The following is a 27,937-nucleotide window of genomic DNA, read 5'->3' on the forward strand; positions in this document are numbered from 1 at the left end:
TGTTAAACTACTTTTGTATTCCTGGGTTATGTGCCACTTGGTCATGGGATATACTACTTTATTTTCTCGAGTCACTTTGGTAATTTGTTTTTGTTTTTAGAAATTTCTTTCATCTAGGTTATATAATTTATTGGCGCACAACTGTTAATAGTCTTCTCTTATACTCCTGTTTTGTAAGATTGGTAATAATGTCCATTTCTGAATTTTTAAATGTTTGTGTCAGAGGTTTGTCAATTTTTAAATCTTTTAAATAAAATTTCTTTTATAGTTTATTTCTGAGACAGAGCATGAGTTGAGGAGGGCCAGAGAGAGAGGGAGACTCAGAATCTGAAACAGGCTCCATCCAGGCTCTGAGCTGTCAGCATGGAACCTGATGCGGGGCTCAAATCCACAAACTGTGAGATCATAACCTAAGCTGAAGTTGGACGCTTAACCAACTGACACACCCAGGTGCCCTTGTCAATTTTAGTCTTTTTAAAAAACCCGACTTTTGATTTTTTTTTTTTTGACTTTACGGTTTTCTACTTTCTTTTTCATTTATCTCTCCTCTAATGTTTTATTATTTCCTTCCTTCTGTTAGCTTTGCGTTTAGTCGTCGTCGTCGTCGTCTTCTTTTTGTAGTTCCTTAAGATATAAAACTAGGTTACTGCTATAAATTTCCCCTTTGGCACTACCTTCCTTCTATACCACAAGTTCTCATTTGTCTGCAGGTGTTTTCTAATGTCCTTTTATTTCTTCTTTGACCCACTGGTTAAGAGTATTTCTACATATTTTTAAACTTTTCAAATTTTCTGCTGTTATTGACTGGAGTTAATACTTTAAATGACTTCAGCTGTTTTCAATTTATTGAAATTTATTTTGTGGCCTAACATATATGGTCTATATTGAAGAATGTCACTTGAGAAGAAAATGTACTCTTTGGATGGTGTGTATATACACGTCCATTAGGTCTAAGAGGTTTATTGTGTTGTTCAAGTAGCCTATTTCATTACTGATTTTGTGTCTAGATGTTCTATCCATTTTTGGAAATGTACTAAAGTCTCCAACTACAATGTAGAACTATCTATTTCTCCCTTCAAATGTATGTTTGCTTCATATATTTGGGGGTTCTCTGCATGCAGAAGTTTGTAACATATCCTCTTGATGAATTGATTCTTTTTTTTTTTTTAAATTTTTATGTTTATTTATTATTGAGACAGAGAGAAACAGAGCATGCGTAGGGGAGGGGCAGAGAGAGGGAGACACAGAACCAGAAGCAGGCTCCAGGCTCTGAGCTGTCAGCACAGAGCCCAACACAGGGCTCAAACCTATGAACTGTGAAATCATGACCTGAGCCGAAGTTGGACGCTCAACCGACTGAGCCACCCAGTGCCCCGATGAATTGATTCTTTTATCCAAACATAATATCCTTCTTTTCTCTTAAAGTTTTTAAACTTAGTTTATTTTGTGTGGTATTATAGTATTGCTCTCTTTTGGTTACTATTTATTTGCACATATCTTTTTTTTTTTTTACCTTTCCCTTTAAACTCATTTGTGTCTTTGGATATAAAGTAAGCCTCTTGTAGATAATATATAGTTGGATCATGCTTTTTCATCCACTGTGTTAATATCAGCCTTTGGAGAGTTTTAAACCATTGATAATTAAAGTAATTATTGATAAGGAAGGATGTACTTCATTTTGCTGTTTTTGGGTTCTTACTTTTTTTTCCTCGCTTCCTCTATTATTGTCTTCTTTTGTGTTATTTTTGGTAGTGTACCATCTTAATTTTCCTCTTTCTTCCTCTTATGTATATTTTAAAGATATTTTCTTAGTGGTACAATGGGGATTGTACAATGGGGACAACCAACATCCTAACATCCGAAAACAATGTAGTGTGGTTCCCCAATCCCACCTGTTTTAGTTTTTATTCCCCCAGCTTTACTGAAATATAACTGACATACATCATTGTATAAGTTTAAGTTGTACAATGTGATTATCTGTACATTGATACACGTACACTGTAAAATGATTACCATTATAAGGTTAATTAACACATCCATCACTTTACACGGTTATCTTTTTTTTTTTTTTAAGAAATCTCTACACCCAATGTGGGGCCTGAACGTATGACTCCAAGATGAAGAGTCAAATGCTCTACTGACTGAGCCAGCCAGGCAACCCCTTTTATTATGGTGAGAACTTTTAAGGTCTACTCTTCTGGCAATTTTCAGATAAAGAATATAGTTAATTACAATCACTATGTTGTACATAAGATCCCCAGAATATAACCATCAAGTTTGAAGTGATATCAACTTAGCCACAGCAGCATACAAAACCTCTGCTCTTATACACCTCTGTTCCCTACTTTCATGTTGTCAGAAATGTATCTTTACATGTTATATGTTTAATAACATCGATTTATAATTATTTTTACCAATTTCTTTAAATCATTTAGGAAATAAAAGTAGAGTTATAAACTAAAAAAATATAACAACACTAGGTTTTATAATTACCTATATAGTTACCTTTACCAGAGATTTTTGTTTATATGGCTTTTAGTCCCTACCTGGTGTCCCCTCATCTTAACCTGTAGGACCTCCTTTATCATTTCTTATAGGGCAGGTCTATTGGTAATAAACATCCATAGCTCATATCTGAAAATATCTGGGAATATCATTTTGAAGGGTGAATTTGCCAGATATAGAATTCTTGGTTGGCATTTTTTTCTCTCTCAGCACTTTAAATAGGTCATCCCACTGCCTTCCAACCTCAATGGGCTCTGATGAGAAACTGGCTGCTAATTTTATTCAGGATCCCGTATAGGAGACAGGTCACTTCTTTTGTTGTTTTCAAGATTCTGTCTTTTGACAATATGATTTAAAAATTTTTTTTTAACATTTATTTATTTTTGAGAGACAGAAACAGATCATGAGCAGGGGAGGGGCAGAGAGACAAGGATACCCAGAATCAGAAGCAGGCTTCAGGCTCTGAGCTGCCACCGCAGAACCTGATGCAGGGCTCAAGCCCACGAACTGCAAGATCATGACCTGAGCTGAAGTCAGCTGCTCAACTGACTGAGCCACCCAGGTGCCCCAACAATGTGATTATAATGAGTCTTGTGTGAATCTCTTAGAATTTATCCTAGTTGGAGTTTGTTGAACATTTTGAATGTGTATATTCATGTCTTTCCTCAAATTTGAGACATTTTGGCCATTGCTTCTTCATGTGTTCTTTCTGCCCCTTCTCTCTCTTTTCCATAATGTGTATGTTGGTTGCACTGATGGTATCCCATAGGTCTGTTAGGCCATGTTCACTTTTATGCAACCTTTATTCTTCCTGCTCCTCAGACCGAATAATTTCAATGGTTCGACCTTCAGTTTGTTGATTCTTCAGGTTTGTCTGCTCCAATCTGCTGCTGAAACTCTCTAGTGAGTTCATTTCAGTGATTGTACCTTTCAATTCTAGAATTTCTGTTCTGTTCATTTTCAGAATTATATAAATATATATTGTATATTTATAATTATATAAATCTAAAACCTCTAGATATTTTATTTGCACATTGTTTTCCTGGTTTCTCTTAGTTATGTGAGCAAATTAAAGGTAGTTGGTTCACAGTCTGTCAAGCATCTGCTTCTTCAGGAATACTTTCTGCCAATAAATTTTCTTCCTTTGAATGGGCTAGCCATATTTTCCTTTTTCTTTGTATTCTTTGTAATTTTTTGTTAAGAAAGCTAGACATTTGAATATTTATTGTGATAACCTGTAAATCCGTCTTTCCCTCCTCTAGGGTTTGCTGTTCCTGATTGTTGAACGCTACAATCATCTGTTCATCTAGTGATTTTTCAAACAAGTTTTGTAAACTAAAACAAGTCTGTCGTGTGGTCACTGAGCTCAGCCTGTTTCTTTGGCTTATGTTCAGCTAGTCTTTTGACAGAGATTTCCGTGAATGCTAACAGTAAAAGAAAAGTAATACAGGTCTCCCAGTCTTTGTGCTGGGGTACTTAGATTTCTGTTTTTACTGAACTTAGAGATGATCCAGAGATGAAGCTATGATTTGGAGGCCTTTTCAGAACACACGTCCTGTCTTGGGCATGTATGTGGCTTTCTAAATTCCCTGATATACAAGGGTGCTTTTGAAAGTCCTCATTTCCCCCAGCTTTCCCTCCTAGGCTTTAAGTGGTTGACTGTACTGTTAAGCTATGTCCTAGGTGGTTGGAGGTCTTTAGTTCCCCTTAGAATGTTTTTGAACCCACTGCTTTTCTGCCCTGAGTAAGTTGAGTTAGGCAAAACAGAGATAAGCACTTTGCATCAATACTTTATCCAACCCCACATAGGACGGGACAAACAAAATAATTGCTGAATTGGTCTTCTCTGTTCCCTTTGCAGTCAGGGACCATGATCCCACACTGGGAACACAAGCTGCTCACTTTAAGACTATTACTGAGCCAGGGGATGTTTGGAGACATTAGCAAGTAAAAACACCACAAAGCTTTCCTATCATTTTAAAGTTGTCTTTTTCTTGATTTGGCATTCACTTGGTTGCTGCAAACCTGTTTTCTAGATTCCTGACGAAGTTGGTCCTGGCAGTTTCTGTTTGTTTTGTGGAGGACTATATATTTGTAGCCACCTACTCCACCATTTTGTTCCACAGTAGTTTTTTTATGGTTCTAAATGTTTTGTTTGTTTATTTAGAGTCAGTGGGGGGGAGGGGTGCAGAGAGAGGAAGAGAATCCTAGGCAGGCTCCACACTGTCAGCACAGAGCCCGATGTGGGGCTCCGTGCCATGAACCATGAGATCATGACCTGAGCAAAAATCAAGTGTCAGATGCTTAACTGACTAAAGCTACCCTGGTGCACCCCCTCCCCCTGTGGCTTTTAAAACATGAGTTACTGGGGTGCCCAGGTGGCTCAGTCAGTTATGTGTCCAACTTTGGCTCAGGTCATGATCTTGCAGTTCATGAATTCGAGCTCCATGTCGGGCTCTGTGCTGACAGCTCAGAGCCTGGAGTCTGCTTCAGATTCTTTCTTTGTCTCCCTCTCTCTCTTCCCCTCCCCTTCTCACACTCTATCTCTCTCTCTCAAAAATAAAAACATTAAAAAAATTTTTAAACATACGTTACCTGAGGAGGGAGAGAGAGTTGGGGAGAGAGAGGGATGCAGAACTTGAGAGACTATTGAAAGCTGAGAATGAACTGAGGGTTGGGGGGGGAGGGGGGAGGGGGGAAGACAGGTGGTGGTGATGGTGGAGGGCACTTGAGGGGAAGAGCACTGGGTGTTGTATGGAAAACAATTTGACAATAAAATATTATGGAAAAAAAAAAAACATGTTACCATCCATTTTTTTTCTTTAATGGAGTAGGGCCTGGCCTCTCTCACCATTCTTTGCCCAGCATACCCTTACCCATTTGGCTCACATTCTGCCTCTGTGTGGGGCAGTCAGTAGGCCTGTCTCTCACGGCTACTTCTACTTCTGGGGACCCCTCATGCCTCTCATCCCTTGACACTCTCCTGCTCCAACACACTCAGGACTGCCTTGTACCACCACCTGGGCTTGTTGGGGGAGGTCTTTGAGAGGATGCAACCACTGGTTGACTCATGAGCTGGATCCAGGCAATTGAAGGCTCCTCATCCTCTCATTTGTCCTTGGATGTACAAAGTGCTTACCTTCCCTGTTCCCAGAAGCTGCCCCAAGGACAGAGCCTTGAGACAGTGAAACGGTGCTGAGACCATCTGGACAGTATCTATGACTAACCCAGTTAAGGCCACATTATCAAATGTTAAGATTTGGCAGGCAGGTGCTAGGATTTACTTGTATTGCAGCCACCCAAGACAAGCTTCTTAAATAAGTTCCCTTGCTTATTAAATTGCCACCTACCAACCTGGGTTGTCTGCTTGGTTATTTAGCCTCTCCTTCCCCTCCATGTACAGGGACCAGTTTAAGTTATACCCAGGAAGTTCCCAAGGTTTGTCAATCAGTACTTCCATCAGCCCAACTTTCCCTGGACATACACAGTCTGTACATTGCCCAGATGTCTTGAGAATAACCTTAGGTCCCAGTCCCATGTAGTTAAAAATGTCTCTTGTAAAAGAGCTACCATCAGATCCAGGAAGGAAAGTTAGCACTAGTAACCATTCTAATCACTGCTGAGAGGTCCATAGAAAAGGCAAGCTAGTCGAAGGCTCTTTGGAAAAGACTCTCTAGTAGTGTTCTAAAGTGGATCAGAGGGTCTAGGCAGTGTGAATACAACAAGAAGGGAGCAGGACCAAAGCCTGAATTAGGGCAGTTCCCTGAATGCAGGCAACCATCACCAGCCTGGTAGTTGAGCTGGCCAGGGCTCAGCGGTGACCGTCATATCACACCCTCTATGTCAGGTGTGGAAAGCACGGTGTCCTGCTCTGGCACCAAGACAGCCTGGGGAGAGGTCAAATTCCATTCGATCTCTAGCCTTGGCCCTCAAGTCCATGAGGCACCCTATCTCTAATGATGACATGGTTGCCTTCTGAGGGTAAGCACAGGGTGACATGGATAAAGTCCCTCTAGAATGAGGGCACCAGTGGAGAACTTGCCCCCAGTACCTGGCTGCTGATGGTGAGAGGGGGTGGTTCCTGGCTCAGTGTAGCCACAGGACTGGGGATCACGGAGTGTAGATCCACGGTGGGTCATGGCAGGAGCATCACTCACACACGGCTGGGCTGCAGGGATCCAAGGAGATGGTCCAGGAACTGAGGGCTCCATTTCTGCCTCTTCAGAGCGAGCTCTGAGGCTTGGCATGGCTGGGACCTGGAGACCAGCAAGGATACAGATGAGTGTGCAGTGGGCCTAGCTCCAGGGATCCACCTTCCCACCAGGTAGGATGTCTTTTTCTACTCCTACAGCCTGAGACCAGAGGAGGGCCTGCTGCTAAGTCTCAGGAAAGGGTAAGATGCTGACCCCAGGGCAAGGTGAGCACAAAGTGTCCCATGAGCACCCCTAGAAGGGCTCCTGCCAAGATAGGAGAATAGCCCCACAAAACGTGCACCCACTGTGGGCTCACCCCTCATTCCTGACACAATGTCCTGAAGGTGAACCATCAGATCCATTCATAGCGGAGCACCATGGTATCTGAATTGTGCCCTCCTGGCAGCATCCACAATGGGTATCCCTGTCTTCCCACTGTACCACTGGCTCCCTCCCAGGCTCCTCTTTGTCCCCCTCTTCATGTTTGTACCCCAGGGTTCACTTCTGAACCTATACCAATTTCTTTGATTAAGGAAGGCATGGGGCGCCTGGGTGGCACGGTTAAGCGTCCGGCTTCGGCTCAGGTCATGATCTCATGGTTTGTGGGTTTGAGTCCTGCGTCGGGCTCTGTGCTGACAGCTAGCTCAGAGCCTGGAGCCTGCTTCAGATTCTGTGTCTCCCTATCTCTCTGACCTTCCCCTGCTCGCACTGTCTCTGTCTCTCAAAAATAAATTTAAAAAAAAAAAAAAAACAAAAAATTTAAAAAAAGAAAGGCAGGCATAAACACCCTTATCCTGTGAAGATTTCCAAGTTTGGGCTAAACTCCAGCTCTATATGCTCTTTGTGAGAAGATAAAATATTCCCAATGACATGTGATGGGTCCAAGTTAGTGATTTCCTCGACTGCTCCCAATGCCCTGTCTCTTCAAAGGCACCACGCTCTGCTCAGTGCCTACTCATTTGTGGCAATACCCCTTGGCCCCTTATTCACACTGAACCATTGATAGATGATGACCCCCCTGTCCTTCAGAGATTCAGAAGACAAATCAGGAAATGCTAGCAGAAGCCCACTGTGGACACTGCCTGCCTACTGGGCAGTGTGTAGTATAAGCCCTGACAGTTGTGTTGTGTTGTTTTGTTTTGTAAGGCAAATGCCTGAATTTAGCTTTAATTTCTGAGGCATCCACTGCAAAGAGGCATCAATTTCAAAGATGGTTATGGGAGAATAAATGCATTGCCAGCCACTGGACTAGATAAAAAGCCTGGCTGCCTCCTTTTAGCAATCTTGGTTGATTCTGATAACTGGTCATTTGGGTCACTTGTCATTTTTCTCTTCTTGATCTTTAAATTCCCACTCTTATGTTTCAAATTCACCAATAAAGAGTGAGTCCATGAACCCCTAGGTCTCTACCCTCAACTCTAATAAAAGCAGAAGTCCAGGCCCATGCACCTCTCTCTCACATTACTTGCAACCTCACTGTGTGGCCCCGGGTGTGCTCATCTACAGGCCCTGGTTTTGAAAGTCTCCTGATAGTTTTTGTTGCAGATAAGAACCACAAGGGTAGGTCCAACCAAATCATTGGTTTTTGACAGTCTGAGACCAGCAAGAAACAGAGGCAGCAAGGAAGAAGCAACACCCTAGGGCAGGCAGGAATTTAAATAAACCAGGCCCAGGGAAGAGGGCTTAGGGAATGCCTAGTTAGAGAGGTAGGTAGGAGAAGATGGGGCCAAAGGTGGGGACAGAGCTCAGGGGCAGGGTCACTGGTGTAGAGACTATCAGGGCCCTTGGCTGCCTGAGTGGTGAAACACTGGCCACATTTCTGTATTAGGACAGACAGAACTAACCTGACACTAGTGCTCAAAGGAATGGCACAGACCAGATCCAAAGCAGAGAGAGCACGGACTGAAGGTGCTTGTCTATGCAGTAGCAGAACAGAACAGATGTTGCTTCAATGGACAGAAGGAACCTTCACTCTCCCTCTCCCAAGGGGAGACTCAACCATTTGCAATATTCACTCAGTTCACTTTATTTTAAAGTTTATTTATTTTGAGAAAGAGAGTTTGCATCCAGGAGGGGCAGAGAGAGAGGGAGAGAGAATTCCAAACAGGCTCTGCACTGTTAGCATGGAGCCTGAGGTGGGGCTTGAACTCATGGACCATGAGATCTTGACCTGAGCTAAAATCAAAGAGTTAGACACTTAACTGACTGAGCCACCCAGGTGCCCCAGTTCATTTTATTTTAAAATTCTTGAAGAGGCGCCTAGGTGGTTCAGTCAATTACGCATCCTACTCTTGATCTAGGCTCAGGTGGTGACCTCACAGTTCCTGAGTTCGAGTCATACATTGGGGTCTGCTCTGATGGTGCAGAGCCTCCTTGTGATTTTGTCTCTCCTTCTCTCTAGCCCTCCCAGGCCTGTGTGCCTGTTCTCTCTCTTGCTTTCAAAACAAATAAACTTAAAAAGTAAAATAAAATTCTTGAAATTATCATCATGGTCACTGGATGGAGGCACAGTGTTATGGCTCAAATATGAAAAGGCAAAAAAGAACTTAATGGTGAAACACTCTCAGCCAGCCACTCAGTTCCCCTTCCCAGTTACTAATGTACCCTTCCAGAACAGTCTATGCTCATTAAATCTTGTTTTTTCTCACCTCAGTATATGTGGGATCTTGCCCAGGAGGACAGAAACCCAATCTACGGTAAACAGACTGTTTCTCAGCACTCATGTCCACATCCCAATCCCTGGGACCTGTGGATATGATACTGTACACAGCAGAAGAGACTGCAGAGAGAATTATTTTGGTGGACCAAATCTAATTACAGGAACCATTGCTGACTCTGAGTGCAAGGTCTCTGTGCAGGGATTGGGGCTTCACGACTTAAGGACAGTCAGCAAGGAAAACAGGCACTTCAGTGCAATAACCTCAAAGGATTTGATTCTGCCAACAAGTCTGGAAGCAGATTCTCTCGGCTGGGAAGACAAACAGAAAGCAGCCACTGCAGGCGTCCATAGGATGGGCATGGCTCATCCCTCAGCCCCACTCACGTGGGGGAGAATAAATCCCTCTCTCTCCTCAGAGCTTCTTCGCCACCTGAAGTGTGAATCCATCACTCGAGGCCTCCAGACAGGACACCTGGCGCCAAGCGACCACCTCATTTCTCATGCAGCTCAGTACAGCTCTGCCGTTCGCACTCAAGGCCAGAGGCCCCTCCTGAACCCCAACCACCATGCGCCAGACGTCACTCACCGCACACCTCCCCCGTCGCCTAAGGCAGCTTCGCCTCGCAGCCCTGCAGGCAAGCTCCGGGGCGGGTTCGGCTCGGCCGTCCTGGGCACCCTCTGGAGGGCGCCCCTCAGGCCAGCTCTGGGGAGGGGCCTTCGAGGCCCCAACCCCGCCCAGGCCGAGCCGCCCCGCCCGCCCCTCTGCCCACGACGCCTAGCCTAGGCTACCGGAGGCCGGCACCCACCGCTGGGGCATCGGAGTCACGGAGGAGCGCGGTCCAAAACGTTGGGGGGGTCACCTGAGCGAACTCCTCCCCTCCGGGTGACCTCTCGCGGCAACGCGAAACGCCGCAGGAGTACTGCGGGTCGGCCCCGAGACGGGCCCCGGAAGTCCCTCTCCCGACTTCCGGGCCAACGTTGTCGCTCTAGGCGCCCGGAGGCCAGTGCGACTTGGTGGTCCGGTCCCTGACCCAGCGCAGAGCTCCCTAGCCTCGGAGTCAACCAGTGCGGTGGCGACTAAATGCAGAAGAATGGGCTAGATCGCTGTAGTAGGATTTGGAGGCACAGTTCTGGAATCGGAACAGACTGCAGCTTGAAGACATGAGGGAGCACGTGGGAAAACTGAATCGCTCAATCGGTAAATAACTGGGTAGATAGATGGAAAAACTCAAATTCCGTACTTACGTAATATACATTTAGTGGGAGTGTCCATGGGACATTTACAGAAATTGATTATACGCTTAGACATAAAGAATACTAATGTTCTAAGGTATGTATTTGACAGGCAGATTATCAAAATTAGAAATTATAATATAAAGTTGACCTAAAAACCTTAAATATTGGAATTTATAAACACTGTCTACATAACCTTTTAATCAAAAATGATACTAGCTAGAAAAGTACAGATTATTTATAAAGCAATTAAAAGAAAAACACTTTATTCTCAAACTTATGAAACCCAGTATAAAGTGTAAGATAATAAAATTCACTGAATATTTTTCAGAGAAAAATATATAATGTATTGATAAAATAAAGGACATTAAAAAAAAGGAAATTGTCAACTTTTAATGTTTGTAGGCGCTGCATGGACTCTCAGGGAAGCTGTATTTTAACATCATAGTCATCAAAAGCTCAAAGCATGAGCTCAGTTTCTACCTGGAACACATTATACATATGCTTCATTTATAAATAGCCTGAAAGGAAGTAGTCCAAACATAAAGAGAAGAGTAAAACCAAAACTAAAACCTTTCCAGTTCCCATATGATTAAGGTCGTACAGCTCTGCATATACTAAAAACTTTAAGATCATCTCTTAAACTTTCTGAAATGATTTTTGTCTAATGATTTGTAACTAACTTCTTATTTAAACAAAATTATATAACCCTGAATCAAATGTTCCTTCCCAGGAGCACTCTCTTTGTTGTTGTTGTTGCTATTGTTGTGTGGCAGAAAACTCTTTTTTTTTTTTTTTTGAAGTTTATTTATTTTGAGAAGGGGGAGGGGAAAGAGAGAGAACCCCAAGCAGGCTCTGCACTGACAGTGTGAAGTGCAATGTGGGGCTCAAACTCACAAATCCATAAGATCATGACCTGAGCTGAAATCAAGAGTCAGAGGCTTAATGGACTGAGCTACCCAGGTGCCCTGGAGAACTCTCTTCTTTATGAATATTGTGTGCCCAGGGCAGCTGTCCTAATTTGGGCTCGGATAAAACTCTCTTTTTTTAAAGAGATTATAAACGTTTTGTTAATATTGCGTGTATCCGAAGAAGTTAGAAAAAGGAATAATACATTTCTCTGCACCAGCAGTAACCAACAGGAAAATGTAACAAAAAATGAAATGTGTTCCATGATAGAAACAAACCCATAAAATATCTGGTAATTAACAAAGAGCACTCAAGACCTCTGTGGCGAACACTTGGAAACTCTAATATAGCACACAGAAGATGATCTTAGTCAATAGTAAGGTATTTCTTGCTTTTGGGTCATATAACTTAATATTTCAAAGATGTAAATTCCTCCTCCCCCCTCAATTTAAGCTATAAATTCACTGCAATCTATTCAAAGTTCTCCTTGGTTAGGAGGACACTCAAAATGTGTGTGGAAAAAGAAAAATCATTGCATAGCCAAATCAACCTAAAAAGGGAAGAGGAGGATGTGCTATCAGTGGTGACAGAAGAAAACACAGAGAGCAGAAGCAGGACAGCAGAGATATCAGTGTCAGACTTTTGTCGAGGTAGAAATTCAATAGATGATAAACGTGTCACCACAATCAATGGCAAAATAGTGGGCTCTTTAGTAGAAGGTACTCACTCAATGGAGAAAAACAGGGCAAGATCCCTACCTAACAGCACACACAATGTTAGTCTCTAAATCAACTAAAGACCTGATGTGACCAGAAATGAGGTTAGCAGAAAAAATACACTGGAAATATTTTGAGACCCTGGGATGAAAGAGGTGCTTGCTGATCAGCCATCAGAGAAAGACAAATGAATGACAGTGAGATACTACTTCACACTGCTGGAGAACTTAGAAGCCTGGATCAAACTAGTGTTAGCACTTGAGGTTCAAATGCTTTTCTCTTATGTAAAATCACACATTTTATGGCAGGCTCCCTAGGCAGTGATCAGGGACCCAAGTGCCTTCCCTGAGGATGTTCTGCCCACTGATTTGGAGGAGAGGAGGCGAACAGATCATAGGGCTAATGAGCAGCTTCTGCCATAATCTTTCCATGTGGTCATCTGCTGCACCAGGATGCAGCCCCTGGTCAAAAGGAAAAACCCAAAGTTCTGTTCAGTCCCTCTGGACAAGGTTCAGGCTCTCCAACAGGTTCTGTCACTGAAGGGCAAGTTACTTCCAACCTGGAGTGTGGAGAAGGAGAATGGGAGACACACAGCAGCATTCAAACTCTGCTTGGTACTGTCCAAGGTAAGTCTGACATGTGGTTCTTTAAATAAAACTGTGTAGGGGCACCTGGGTGGCTCAGTTGGTTAAGTATCTGACTCTTAATTTCAGCCCAAGGCTATGGTTTGTGAGTTCAAGCCCCATGTTAGGTTCTGTGCTGATATCACAGAGCCTACTTTGGATTCTCTGTCTCTTTCTTTCTCTGCCCACCCCCCTTCCACTTGCTCTCTCTCAAAATAAATAAACATTAAGTAAAACTATGTAGTTCTTTGAATACAAGGTTTTCACATACATGTAAGCAAACTTAGCAGTCATCTTTGTGCCCTGTCTGCAAAATCCTCCCGTGGGTACCTGTGCAGGAATTTTGGAGCCCTTCTTCCTGCCAGGGAAGGGAGCCTGGAAGAGCACCCTATCATCCAGACTCAGCTCTGGGAGGAACTCCCTGGGACTTGGGCCTTATTAGGTCTCACTTGGCTTTTGGGCGGGTGTCCTTGTCCATAATCTTCATGGTCAATCGAAAAGGAATGTGAGAGGCTGCCTTAGCCACAGCTGCCTAGCATTGCAAGAGCTTCCTGATCGACAGCAGGGTCCCTCAGTCAGCTTCTTACATGCATACTTCCATTCAGCTACATATACAAAGATCCCATCTAGTTATGGGTTTAAGTCTGAGGATTCTTATCTTTTATTTATTGGCCACTATATGCTTGCCATCCTTCTCTGTCTTTCCAACTCAAGGTAACTGTTACCTTGAGGCCACTTGCACCACCATTTATCCCTCAAGTATTTGCAGAATGACCTTCCGCAAGCAAGACACAGGCCCACTCTCTTGACTGGGTTGTCTTCATGTATGTTGGATCTGGTGCAGTCAGAAGAGCTCAGTGCTTAGACGGGCCAGCACTTGAGTTAATGCTGGACCGACCCCTGTTATCTGGCTGAGAAATCTGAGTATATGAGAGGAATGTGGGGCACACACTTGGCTGCCTCGTCAGAGCCTTGCTTTCTCAAGTCTTCATGTGGGGTTCAGAAGAAGCTGGTATTCTCAACCTTGTGGGGCTTTCTTACCAGACTTACAGATTACAGGCCACAGGCAGAGGGAAACCCCTTTGTCCAGCTGTGGTCTCCTCCATCTGCCTTTCTTTACCCTAAGTCTCTCTAGATGGGCTTTGGTGAGCGTGTCAAGGAGTAACCAACGCTTGCCAACATGCTGAACTACTTTCAACCATTTCTTCTAGGGCTATAGTTTGAGTCACAAGCAATCTACTCGTAATACACCACAAGCAAGAGTCATACCAATGGCTTTTCATGCATAGCAAGGGTCACTGGCTTTCTACCTGTAACATCTTTGTCCTAACTGAGCTGATCATTAAGCCAACTCCACACGTATTAGGTTCTGTTTTGGCACCAAACATTATTTATTAGAATAAAGCTCAGTTGACGTAAAGAGGCTCAAAACAAACATTGGCTTTAACAAGGCAAGGGTCCCCTGTGATGGTCCACATGAGTGTGCTGGCTGTCTTCCTGAAGCTGGAGGGTCATAGGCCCCTTCTACCTGAGGATTCCACCCTTCAAAGAGCACCTTTATGGCCAAAGATGATGCATTTACCATCTCCAGTGGGAAAATGAAAAGGTGAGGCCTTGAGGACACACTAAAAAGATGCGCACATTTCTTCTGCCCATGGCCCACAAGTCACACCTCACTGCAGCACAACTCAGAAACATCATTTTTGCATGGATGAGCAAGTGCTCAGCTACATTTCCATCTCTAAAAAGGGCACAGAGAAGGGAATGACTGTAAAGGACAAACAGCAGTCTCTGTGTATCTATTATGAGAGAGAATAACACAGTAAATGTAAAATCAGGAAGCAACATCAGGAAATACTGGAAGGAAAATTGATAAGGATGCCCCACACAAGGTCTGTGTAAACCCATCATAATGTGGCTGGAGGAAAGCAAATTTGTATAGAATATGATAGATCATTGGTCCCATGCCCTCTCCAGCCTTCTCATTTTTTAAAAAATTTCTTAATGTTTTATTTATTTTAGAGAGAAAGAGAGAGAGAGAGAGAGCAGGGGAGGGTCAGAGAGAGAGGAAGACACAGAATTTGAAGACAGGCCCCAGGCTCTGAGCTAGCTGTCGGCACAGAGCCCAACATGAGGTTCTAACCCACAAACTGAGAGATCATGACCTGAGCCGAAGTCAGATGCTTAACTAACTGAGCCACCCAGGTGCCCCCCCCCCCAGCCTTCTCAAATGAACCTCAAGTTCTTGTCAGGAGTTGGAGGTGTGGGCTGGTGGCTAGGAAGTCACTATCTCATGGTCATTGGGAGTTTCTCAGTTCAGAAGCTGGCCATCTTGTATAGTGCCAACACATGTATCTGTGTGTATGTGTGTGTGTGAGAGAGAGAGAGAGAGACAGAGAGAGAGAGACAGAGAGAGACAGAGAGAGAGAGATGGTTCTGATTGACTGAAAAGTAATGTTTTTCATCAACCTTGCAATAAAAATAATTAATTCTAGATTAATTCATGAGATAGTGGCATTTTTACTATAATACATAATAGGACATAATAGGCAGACTTCTAATAAATTTATTAAGGATAAGCTATCTACTAAACTTAGAAAGAAAAGAAAAGGGGAAAAACCCTAAGAATAGTCCACAGGAACTACTGTAAATTGCTTTTCACATGACAAGTGATATACTGAAGCCTGAAAATTTTTGGTAATGGTTGATTGCAACAACAAAAGCAAAGAACCATGAAACCAGATTAAAGGGAAAAAAATGAGGAAGAAATCAAGGAAAGAATAGTTAAAACTTGTTATGGATTGAATGTTTGTGTCCTAACCCCCTAGATTACTGTGTTGAAGCCCTAACCTCTGATGTGATAGTACTTGGAGGTGAGACCTTTGGGAGATGATTAGGTTTAGATGAAGTCATAAGGATGATAAGGATGGTATCCTATGATGGGATTAATGCCCTTATAAGAAGAAGAGGAGAGACCAGAGTGTGTCCTCTCTCTCTCTCTCTCTCTCTCTCTCTAATCCCTTCTTTCCTCCTCCCTCCTTGCCACCTCACCCCCCCTGTGAAGACAATGAAAATTTGTCAGACTGCAAGCCAGGAAGAAAGGCCTCATCTGGGAACCAAATTGGTCCGCATCCTGGTCTTGAGCTTCCCAGCATGGAGAATTGTGAGAAATATATTTGTAAACCAATCAGTCAATGGTGTCGTGTTATGGCAGCCCAAGCTGACTAATAATGATTTTGGTACCAAAATTAGGGTGATGAGTAACAGATACCTGAAAATGTGGAACTGGCTTTGGAACCAGGTAGTGGGTAGAGGCTGGAAGAGTTTTGCTAGTAATGTGGATGTTGAAGGTGATTCAAGTGAGAACTCAGAAAGAAAATGGGAGCAATGTAGAGAAAGCTTCCGTATTCTTGGCGAATGCATAAGTAATCATGAGTATAACGTCAGAAGAAATATGAATGGTAGAGGCCATTCTGATGAGTCGCACATGGAAACAAGGAACATGTTGGAAACTGGAGGAAAGGTCATCCTGGTTATAAAGTGGCAAAGAACTTGGCAGAATTGTATTTGTGCTCTAGTGTTTTGTGGAAGGTAGAACTTGTGAGCAATTAAATTGGATATTTAGCTGAGGAGATCTTATTTAAACAAAGCCTTTTTTAAAAGCTTATTTATTTTGAGAGAGAGAACACACATGAGCGAGAGAGGGGCAAAGAGAGAGGGAGAGAGAGAATCCCAAGCAGGTTTCACTCTGTCACTGCAAAGCTGGATGCAGGGCTCAATCTCACAAAACATGAGATCATGACCTGAGCTGAAATCAAGAGTTAAATGCTTAACTGACTCAGTCACCCAGGTATCCCTAGCTGAGATTTCTAAGCAACATGTTGAAGGAGTGGTTTGTTTCCTCCTGGCTTATTATAATAAAATGCACGGAGGAAGAGATGAATTGAAGAAGGCATTGTTAAGCAAAAATAAGTCAGAACATAAAAATTGAAAAATTCTCAGCCTGTCCATATTGCAAAAGAGAGAGAGAGAGAGAGAGGGAGAGAGGGAGAGAAAGTGTGTTCAGAAGAGAACAGCAGGAATGTGGCTGGATTTTGACTTGATAAGGAGCTTATGGGACATGAGCAAAAACACCAACTTCCATTGAAGGGACAGAGATGGGACAAATGAAGGAAGGCTGTCAGACTTCTAAGATCCTACAGGACTGAACCACAGAGCTACCTGGTTACAAATGTGCACTATTCTGCAAGACAAGTGAAGAATGACCTTAAAGGTGATGCAGAGATCATCAAGGTGGTCTTCTCAGTTTCCAAGGGGGTGCCCATTATTGCCTTGGTTTCAATGGGCCTGGAGCCTTGGGGAGTCTCTGCAGAACTTTCTGGAGACTTCAGGATGCCACCGTGTTTGGCAGAGCCACAGAGGAAAGACTACTGCCCTGGTGGATCTGGAAGGCAGAGCTCCAAACCTGTAAGGATTATTTTTGAGCCTTAGATATAATGATATTTTCCCTGCTAGAGTTTTCAATTTGCTTGGATCTCATCACCCCTTTTTTCCTCCCAATTCTCTATTTTGGAATGGGAATGTCTTTTCTATGCCTGTCCTATCATTGTCATTTTGAAGCATATGGTTTATTTGGTTTCATATGTTCTCAGCTGAAGAGGAATTTTGCCTCAGGATTCATATCTTAGGTGTCACATATATCTGACATAGATGATATTTAAATTTTTAATGTTTACTTATTTTTAGAGAGCAAAAGACACAGCACGAGTGGAGGGTGGGGGGTGGGGGAGAGAGGGGCACAGAATCCAAAGCAGGCTCCAGGCTCCAAGCTGTCAGCACAGTGCTTGATTCAGGGCTTGAACTCACATGTTGTGAGATCATGACCTGAGCTGAAGTCAGATGCTTAACTGACTGAGTCACCCAGGCTCTCCTGACACAGATGATATTTAGATGAGACTTTGGAATTTAGACTTTACAGTTGATGTCAGAGTGAATTAAGACTTTTGGGACTGTAGGGATGGAAAGAATGTATTTTGCATGCAAGAAGGACAAGAATTTTGAGGAGCCATGGAGGGAATGCTATGGAATGAATGTGTCTCTCAAGTTGACATGTTGAAGTCCTCATCCCCTATGTGATACCATTTAGAAGTGGGAACTTTGGAAGATAATTTAGTTACATGAAGTCATGAGTATGAGACTCCCATGATAGGATAAGTATCCTCATAAGAAAAAGAGTATGTGCTGCTCGTGCCCCCTGCCCCAACTCTCTCACTCACACTCTCGCTCTCTGTCATGTGAGGACATGGTGAGAAGGAGGGCATCTTCAAGTCAAAAAAATGGCCCTCATCAAGAACCTGATCATGATGACACCCTGATCTTGGACTTCCCAGACCCTAGGACTGTGAGAAATAAATGTCTGTTGCTTAAGTCACCCAATCTATGGTATTTTGTAATAGCAGCCAAGCTAACTAAGACACTAGTCAACTTTGCTTGAAATCTGGGCCTTGGGGCGCTTGGGTGGCTCAGTCAGTTAAGTGTCTGGCTCAGATCATGATCTCACAACTCATGAGGTCAAGCCCCACATCAGGCTGTGCTGACAGCTCAGAGCCTGGAACCTGCTTCAGAATCTGTGTCTTCCTCTCTCTCTGACCCTCCCCCCCTCAAGTGTTCTCTCTCTCTCTCTCTCTCTCTCTAGCTCTCAAAAATAAGTAAACATTAAAAAAATTTTAATCTGGGCCTTAGAGGTTTGCCACATTTAACTGTCTCTCTAAGAATAGAGAATTTCAGGGATGCCCGGGTGGCTCAGTCAGTTGAGCATCCAACTTCAGATCAGGTCATGATCTCAAAGTTTGCGAGTTCAAGCCCCACATTGGGTGAGCTTTCTGCTGTCAGTGTGGAGCCTGCTCTGGATCCTCTGTCCCCCGTCCCTCCCCCACTCACTTTCTCTTTCAAAAATAAACAAACTAGAAAAAAAAAGAATAGAGAATTTCATATGGCATAGGAGTCACCACATCTGAGTTCACCAGTCCTGAATTTTCCATATAAATGATAAGTCAGCCTCCTCAAGTTGGGGGAAGACAATAAGATGATGAATAAGTGTGGAAATGAATGAGAACATTGATAAATCTTTGGATATATTGACTAAGAAAAAGACCCAAACTATTAAAATTAGAAACAGAAATGGGGATATTACTTCCAGTTTGATAGAAATAAAAGAATTATAGGAGAGGGCTGTGGAGGCGTCTGAGTAATTCAATCAGTTAAGCATCTGATTCTTGATTTCAGCTCAGGTTATTATTTCACAGTTTGTGAGACTGAGCCCTTAGTTGGGCTTCATGCTGACAGAGCAGCGCCTGCTTGGGATTCTGTCTCCTCTCTCTCTCTGCCTCTCCCCTCATTCTCTGCACAAACTCTCTCACTCAAAATAAATAAACATTTAAAAAAGACTCTTTGAAAAAAAAAAAGAGTATTGTGAACGATTGAATATCAACAAACTGGATAATCTAGATGAAATGAGAAAATGCCCAGAAACACACAACCTATTAAGACTGAATCATGAAGAAAGAGACAATGTGACTAGATATAAAATAGGAGGCTAAGACCCCCAAAAGCCCTGGACCTGATGGCTTAACTGGTGAATTCTGTCAAACATTTAAAGAAGCACTGACACCAATTTTTCTTAAACCTTCCAATACATTGAAGAGGAGGGACCACATCTTAACTCATTCTATGAAGCCAGCATAATCAATCTGAAAAGGCTAAATATAGCATGATTCCAACTGTAGGATAATGAAAATTTCAAAACTATGTAAACAATCAGAGGATCAGTAGTTTCCAGGGGTAGAAGGGGGCAGGTAAATAAGTGGAACGCAGATTTTTAGGGCAGTAAAATACTCTATATGATACCATAATGATGGATACATGTTATTATATAGTTGTCCAAATCCAAAGAATATACAACATCAAGAGTGAATTGAAATGTAAACTGGGTACCTGGGTGACTCAGTCAGTTGAGTGTACAACTCTTGATTTCAGCTCAGGTCTTTATCTCACAGTTCATGGGTTTGAGCCCTGTGTTGAGCCTCTCTCCCTCTCCCCATCTCTCAAAAATAAATACTAAAATTATATTAAAAAAGAATCATAAACTATGGCCTTTGAGTGTTATGTGTTCAAGCATATCCATCATTGTAACGAATGTTCCAGTCTAGTGGGGATGTTGGTACTGGGGGAGGCCGTGATGTGTGAGGGTTTAGGGATATATGGGAGCTCTCTGTTCCTTCTTGTCAACTTTCCTGTGAACATAAAACTGATCTAAAGAAACACATCACTCAGGGAAGGAACACCAAGGCCCAGCCCACAAAAGAGACTCTTTTCATTTTACGTTTATTTATTTATTTTGAGTGAGAGAGAGAGAAAGCAAGCTGGGGAGGAGCAGAGAGAGTGGGAGAGAGAATCCCAAGCAGACTCTGAGCAGTCAATGCAGAGCCTGATGCAGGACTTGATCCCATGATTTGGAAATCAAGAGTTGTACATCTAATCAGCTGAGCCCCCCCCAGGTGCCCCTCCCACTTTTCTTAAAAGAATTCTCTTAAAGTAATCTGTACACCCAACATGGGGCTCAAACTTATGACCCTGACAACAAGAGTCCTGTGTTCTACCTAGTAAGGGAGCCAGGCGCCTCATCATTCCCACTTTTCTAAAACAATTGTTGAATAAGAGGACCATTCTCTGATGAAATGGGAACATCATCAACTTGTGAGAATGAGTTGGTCAGGACATGGGGTCAGGTGAAGTTTAGGGCTTCTATCCAAAACAGGCCATTTTTCTTAGCATGTTGGAAGTTTGCTAAGAGAGCTCAGGACCCCTAGAGGACAGACCTCACTCACATTGGGTCACCTTGCCATCTCAGGTGTCTTTGGGCCAAGCTTCTTCCTGGATCAGAGCTACTTGGAAATAACTGCTGAGCTTAAAATACATATCACAAACAACTCCATCTGTCCCCACAGAGCAGAATCCACGGAATGCAGCACAGATGGTTCCCCATATCTGACACCTGGACTCCTTTTCAATAGGGACACTGAAATGTCAATTGAAGGCCAATGCACAAAGTGCTTCCTTACTTGGGTTGTACAGAAAAGGATCAGTAGAAAATGTCTTCATCACCTTTAAAATAAGTAACAATAGAAATGGTGTCAATAGAAATGGAAACAATAGAGATCTCAACTAAGTTAATGTTGACAATCTACAGTAGGAGGACAGCAAGAAATAGGCTCCAAACTCTCTTTTTGTCTTTCAGCAGGAACACAGAAGGAGGAAGAAATGAGTGGGGGATTTTAAAGGTGAGGCTCTGGGGCACGTGGGTGACTCAGTCAGTTAGGCATCCAACTTCATTCAGCTCAGGTCATGATCTCACAGTTGGTGGGTTCAAGCCCCAGAGCCTGGAGCCTGCTTCAGATTCTGTGTCTCCCTCTCTCTCTGCCCCTCCCCTGCTCATGCTCTCCCTCTCACACAAATAAATAAACACTGGTGTGTTGTATGTAAGTGATGAATCACTGAATTCTACTCCTGAAACCAATATTGCACTGTGTTAACTAAAATTTAAATTAAAAAATATATAAATATAAATGTGTCCAGTCTTTCCAATTTTATCCCTTAAACATTTCTGGCATCTGTTCCTTCTCTTGCATGCTTATCAAGATTTCAGTCCTATATCACCTTTATCCTGGATAATTCCTATCCCTTTCAGTCCTAAGCAACTTTACCTGGCACCCTTTCACCTTCTTATCCATTTCTGTATGATAGGTTCAGTTCCATAGCACCTTCATCTGAATTGACACATTCTTTTTGCCCAGTTCCCCTGCTACTAGTTAAATCCCATATACCTTTACCTGGATCATCCCTATAACCTTCTCATTCTTTCCTCCACCAGTAGGCCTCTAACAGCCACTTCCCTGACTCTTATTTTTGCTGATTAAAACAATTCTATAAAGTTAGCCATCTATCCCATGTCCCAACATGATTCAGCTTAAATACTCTCAGAACTTTCAGTGCCTCTTTGTTTACAGCCAATGCCCAATTCTGGTCCACTGGGTCCTGCATGGTTGTGCCACTTTTTGCTTCCTCAGCCTCAGCCTCAGCCTCTGCTTGCCTGGGTGGTACTCTGCACCCAACATGACACCTGCCCCTGTGCCTGTACTCACCTGTGGTCATGCCTGTCCCAGTTCCTTTCTCTCCTTTCCCTGTCACTGACTGGCCAGTACCCCTGGCCCATGAAGACTGGTCCTCTCTCCCTCTCCAATTCTTCACCTGGGGGTGGAGGAGAGGGGAGGTGACATTACTGCTCTGATAGCCAGAGGTAGTATTCACTTTGGAAATTGAGAGAATTGGAGATGTACATTCCCATGTGGGTGCTGAGGGAGGGCTGGGTTCTGAGTTATTTTTGAGGAGTGGAAGGTAGGTTGTTTTTAGCTATGGGTTTTCCCACTTGAGTGGTGTTCATTCACTTCATTTTGATGGAATTTTTTTGTATTCTGATGAAGTATGGAATGGATGATCAAGACCAGAGAAACTGTGGTGTGGGAAATGGAGAGCTGTTGGTCAGAGGACATAACCTTATAGTTACAAGATGAGTAAGCTCTGGGGGCCCAATATACAGCATGGTGATTATACTTAATGATACTGCATATTATACTTGAAATTTGCTGAGAATAGATCTTAAGTGTTTGCATCACACAAAGAAAAGTGTTGGAAAACTATGTGAGGTGATGAATGTGTTAATTAGCTTGACTGTGGTAATCATTTCACAGCATATAAGTATATTAAGTCATCATCTTGTATACTTTAAATATACACTATTTTTGTTAATTTACACCAATAAACATGGAAAAAAATCAGAGAAACTGCCCTGAAAATGCATCGAGAGAGTTTTGGATGCAATGCAGATCTTTTTCACTATTAGGAATTGGATACCATCATGGATGTTTTGGTGTGGCAGGGAATCACTATCCCCAGAAAAAGGGATTCTCAATACAGCTGGGAGCCTCTTAAGGCTCTTTAGTTCTAGGTTACTGGAAAAATGGGATTGTGAATAATACAGAGAGCTCTCCTGATCTTGTTCCTCTCATTCTGCAGTAGAATCCCAGACAGTTGAGAAGAGGAAGTGGATTGAGGCTCAGGAATCTGGAAGTGTGAGAATGGGAACTCCATGAGGCTCTCTGCTGTTTCCTGGGTCTTGGGGGTTACTATAGTCTGGTTCTCTAGTTTGGTTCACAGTGGTTGCCCATACTGAGGATCAGCCAGCCTGCAGCATTGGTGAGGGTCAGGGCAGGTGGTCTCTGAGCAGCTTGCACTCACTCCTGCTGCTCTCTCCTCTTCCAACTGCTGGGACCCAGGTGAGTTATCAGTCCTTGGAACCTGGTGCTTGTAGCCTGCAATAAAGAATAGCCTGTGACCTCCCAACCCTGAAATCTGACCCCTAACCTCTTCCCAAGGGCGTGGTAAGAGTGTAAGGGGTGAGGAATGAGTGACAGTGGTTAGCTAGTGTTTGAAACATGCAATGACCATTGTTCTACCAAAATACTTAGGATACAGAAGAAAATAAAGACCAGTCCCCACCCTCAAGCAGGCCCCATAGTTTTGAGGGAAAACAACTATTCCCATCCAGGGCACAATTCCAAACCCAAGTCTTGTGGGCTAGGGGACCCAGGCCCTGCAGCTACATGGCAAATTCTTCTGAGATGAGAGCTTGTAGATATTTTTCTTTGGCCATAGGATGGAGAGGATACCTTATTTCCATCCCATGAGGAGCTACTTAATTCCCTCTCTTTTTCTTCAGAGCATTCATCACCATGATATAATTTCTTTGCTTATCATCTTTCTCTCCATGCTAGAATGTATGTCCCTGAGGACAGGGATTTTGTTTTATCCAGTGCTGTATTCCTAGTGTCTAGAACCATACCCAGCATAAGTACTTAACATATACATTTGTTGATTAAATGAATCCATGATCAGTTATACTAGTTCTCTTTTAAGAAAGGAAGAGAGTGGTAGTATTGGGGAAAACACTGTTACAACATTATAGGAGTTATTACACATAAATCTCTCTCCAATAGGAGTCATATTATGCCCTCTTTTACGATGTAAAACAGCCCAGTGAGGTGGAGCCAAGACTCAAGCTACCCCTCTCCAAAGGCAATGTGCTCTTTCTACTGTTCTTGCTGCCCTGACCAGCGTGGCAGGAAAGAGAGCTGGCTCTGCTGTGTGCCCACTGTGTTCTTAGTAGCACATTGGTCACTCTGCATACTTGGATCTACCTAATTCTAACCCCCCAAATAGCCCTACATGGATTTTTATCTTTTCCCATCTTGCAGATAAGCAATCTCACTCAGAGAGGTTAGTTTGCCCAGAGTAATCAAGCCTACAAGTGGGGAGCTGGGCTCACCTCCAGCTTGTTTAATCCAAAGATTCCTATTGTAACACTCTGAGAACTCACGTGGGGATTCTGCCAAGTGCAATTATGTTTAATCTACCTATACGTTCAAGATCTGGATAAATACCATGGGGTGAGTTCTGGGTCCCAATGATCTTACTGTGAAGTAAATGATCCTGGGTTAAAAATCCATTTGCCACTTGAATCCATGAATTACTCTGGTGAACAACAGCAATATCTTGAACCAACATCAGTCCAGTTTTTTAAATGTTTATTTATTTTTGAGAGAGAGACAGACAGACAGAGTGTGAGTGGGGGAGGGTCAGAGAGAGAGGGAGACCCAGAATCCGAAGTAGGCCCCAGGCTCTGAACTGTCAGCACAGAGCCTGACACAGGGCTTGAACCCACAAACTGTGAGATCATGACCTGAGCTGAAGTCAGCTGCTTAATCAACTGAGCCACCCAGGCGCTTCAAAGCAACATAAGTCAGAGCCAGAGTCCAGTATCCTCTCCCCTAGCCTGATCATCCTCAGACTACCAGAAACAAGCGTATACTCCAACCAAGTTAGGGTGATGGAACTATTACCACAAGGGTGACAAACATGAAGTTTGGGGGTGTTTCACCAAGCAAAGGAAAATGGAGTTGTTACAGGACTTCAGGGAAGGGTGTTTAGGTAAAATCTGTGTGAAGCAGTGTTCAGATGGGCAGGAAGCAAAGCTGGGCTGTGAGTAGTGGGTCAACATTAGTTCTGGACTGTGAAGTGGACCCAGGCTCTTATTTCCCTGGAAACCACAACACTTAGATGTGGAATGTAGTGTCTGAAACTTTTTATCTGGTTCCAGTTGTAAACAAGGCTGCTTCTCTGTGTCAACAACTTAGACCTGCCAGGAAATATGGTATTTCATTCTTGATAATTTATCACACATTCATGGTAGTCTGTGACATTACAGAACAAAGTTCCTCAGTAAGAAAGCAGATGTAAAATGTCATGACATTTTAAAGGTACATATCTTTTTTCAGGAAAGTATTGTCTCCTATTAACCTTGAAGCTGACTTTTCCCTGTCTGAAATTCCAGCAGTTCAATAGATTGTTTTCTTCCTCAGTTCAAGCTAATTATTACTTTCTCATCTCTGACAAGTGTGGGTATTTCCTGTCTTTCAATGTGGTTACTCCATTATAGACCACATTCCCTTTTGGGAAGGAGATAAGGCATAGTATGAATAGAGGGAGAGCATTAGGGTCTTTCCTCAAGGGAACCTGGCTTTTTCTTCTTTCATGAGGTTCAGGTGTCTCTTCACCAAACATACTGGTTTTTTTTTTTTTTTAACTTACACTGATAGAAACTTTAGTAGGCTATCTATTTCAGTCTCAGAGACACCATCACCATTATCTAGGGCAAAACATCTATGTTCTAACCATTTTGATTACTGCTCTGGCCCTGGACCTGTTAAGGTGACATGCTTCCATGTCTTTGAAAAGGTCATGAGCCACTGTCTGCTATTCAACAATCCCCCGAGTTACAGAACCCATTTTCATGATAGCCTACTGTCACTCCTAGCCTACAGAAAGTAGCCACTGTAGCACCTTCCAAGGAGGTTGCTACTCCCTCGCCAATGCATTTCTCAAGCCCGGGTGATGCTCCTTGGGGGAAGTAGGCTCCAGCCACTGCAGATTGAGTATCTCTTCCAGAAAGCTTCCTTTAATCTACTGTAGAAAGTGAAATCTCCTTCTCTTCTTCTTCTTTTAAATATTTATTTATTTTTAAGAGAGAGGGAGACACAGAATCCAAAGCAGGCTTCAGGCTCTGACCTGTCAGCACAGAGCCAGATGTGGGGCTTGAACTCACAGACCATGAGATCATGACCCGAGCTGAAGTTGGACACTCAACTGACTGAGCCACCCAGGCACCCCTGTCCTCTTCTCAATTGTAATTAATTTACTTGGTTTAGGAGGTGGGGGTCCCAAGGGATGACTGCTCTGTGCTAAGCAACAAATAGCACAGAGAGGGTCTGCATCATCAGGGGGCAGTCTGGCTCCCAATCAATATTAATGTCATCACCAAGCGAACCAAGAAATTAGGCAAGAGAGAAATTTACGACTGGAATGGAGCACATGAAAAACTATGTAAATAAAATTTAATACAATTTGGATGAAATACTGAACTGAAAATTAAAACAATTAAAAATTCGTCACAGGAATTAGGATGTTTTAGCCATAGAAATTGAAACAGAGGATGAGAATAAAGGTTGGGATTTTTAATTAAGGAAACACCTCCACTGTATATAGATGAAATTAAAAAGAAAAAAAACCAAGTATTTCTTCCAGATTTGGCATTCCAAGATCACATACAATGTTGAGGAAGACAGTGCCATGGGTTCTTAGTTTCTGTCTCTTGAAAGGACAGGAGGTCCTTGGAGCAAAAACAGTTCATTTGTCTTCCTTCCTAAAGGTCCCTTCTCTCAGGGCAAAAGTTGTTAACTGGTTAAAAGCTCCAAGGCCCTATCTCAGACTTAGAAGCCAGGAGAGCCAGAGGGGGCTGCTAACACAACTTCCAGAGACTCAAGTTTCCAGTCACTTCAGGAAAAGACGGACATTCCCTCTCTTTTAAGTGGAACATGCCTGTTGGGCAATGGATAGTGAAGTCATAAGCCAGAGGCTCCTATCGTTGGACTGCTTTGTCATTTTTCTTCATTGATAAAACACCTAAAAGACCCATCTACCAAACCACATTTAAGTAAAATGTACCATTTGGTATCAGCAGATGGGCCAGGCTTGGGGCTGTAAGCTCCTTGCCAGCACTGCCTTCATTTTTGGGGTGCTGGGGTGCAGCACTTGCTCACCTGCAGGACTCAGGAGGTATCAAGAGCTTGGTCGCTGGAGCCACACAGAGAGCACTGCCACTGAGCTGACTCTCTGTGCTTCAGGTCTCACTGTGAAACAGGGTATATAAAAGTACCCACGTCACTGAATTGGTGTGAGGGTTAAATGAGAAAACCCATGCAAAGCATTAATCACAATGCTGGACACATGCAAAGGTAAAAAAAAAAGTAAAGATTTATTGACTGAATCACAATTTTCATTCAGCATATAACCATTATTATCACAGTAAATTCATTCCCGTTTTAATTTTGTTTTTTAGGTCAAAGCTATTAGTGGTGAAGTATGCTTAGGAGGATTATCACCAAGAGGCAGACTTTCCAATCGGCCTTTCGACATTCGAAGACAAGTGAAGACCACTGCCACTACTATATGGACAACAGCTTGGAAAATAAGATCTGAAGTGCAGGTCAAGTCAATGTAAGAAAAAAGACTGGAGTCAAATTCTAAGAGAGGTCCTTTAATGAATAGGAAAACTGGAATAATTTCACTAGTGAAAATGTCACTATAAAGGAATAAAATGGCCAATTGTTCTTACTTCTTCTTTCTTAGCCTGATTCTTATATACAAAACACCATTCCATTATAGCTTATCCCAAATATTAACTGATCAATCCCCTCTGAAGTGTTTGTTCATGTGGCATTCAGCTTGTTCATCAAAGACTCTAAGCTACTTTCAGTTGCCAGATTTCAGCTTCTAGAACTGTCTCTCACAGACTGCTGTTGCTGAATTTCTCTTTATTTAGAACATTTCAGCCCATTTTGATGCTAATATTCCCCCCACAAAAAAAGT

General features: G+C 42.9%; 1 protein-coding gene and 1 long non-coding RNA gene across 3 annotated transcripts in view; one reads left to right on the forward strand and one right to left on the reverse strand.

Moving 5' to 3' along the window:
* Positions 1-10,292, reverse strand: part of ZNF16 (zinc finger protein 16) — an 18,305-nt gene extending 8,013 nt beyond the window's left edge. Inside the window, exons 1-2 of one of the 2 annotated variants that reach the window (XM_029923612.1) lie at positions 10,164-10,292; positions 6,557-6,761 (exon numbers count right to left, since the gene is read on the reverse strand). In XM_029923612.1, the coding sequence (XP_029779472.1) occupies positions 6,557-6,752 (196 nt within the window). In that variant the 5' untranslated portion in view covers positions 6,753-6,761; positions 10,164-10,292. Of the gene's footprint in view, positions 1-6,556; positions 6,762-9,943 lie in introns of both variants that reach the window. The other variant, XM_029923611.1, reaches the window with a different exon arrangement.
* Positions 10,293-10,359: 67 nt separating this feature from the next.
* Positions 10,360-27,682, forward strand: LOC115279088. The gene is made up of 2 exons (XR_003903202.1): positions 10,360-10,555; positions 27,408-27,682. It is a non-coding gene; the product is annotated as an uncharacterized LOC115279088 (long non-coding RNA).
* Positions 27,683-27,937: the final 255 nt, after the last annotated feature.

Source organism: Suricata suricatta, chromosome 15 (assembly GCF_006229205.1).
Source record: "Suricata suricatta isolate VVHF042 chromosome 15, meerkat_22Aug2017_6uvM2_HiC, whole genome shotgun sequence".
In the NCBI taxonomy this organism is placed as follows: domain Eukaryota; kingdom Metazoa; phylum Chordata; class Mammalia; order Carnivora; family Herpestidae; genus Suricata; species Suricata suricatta.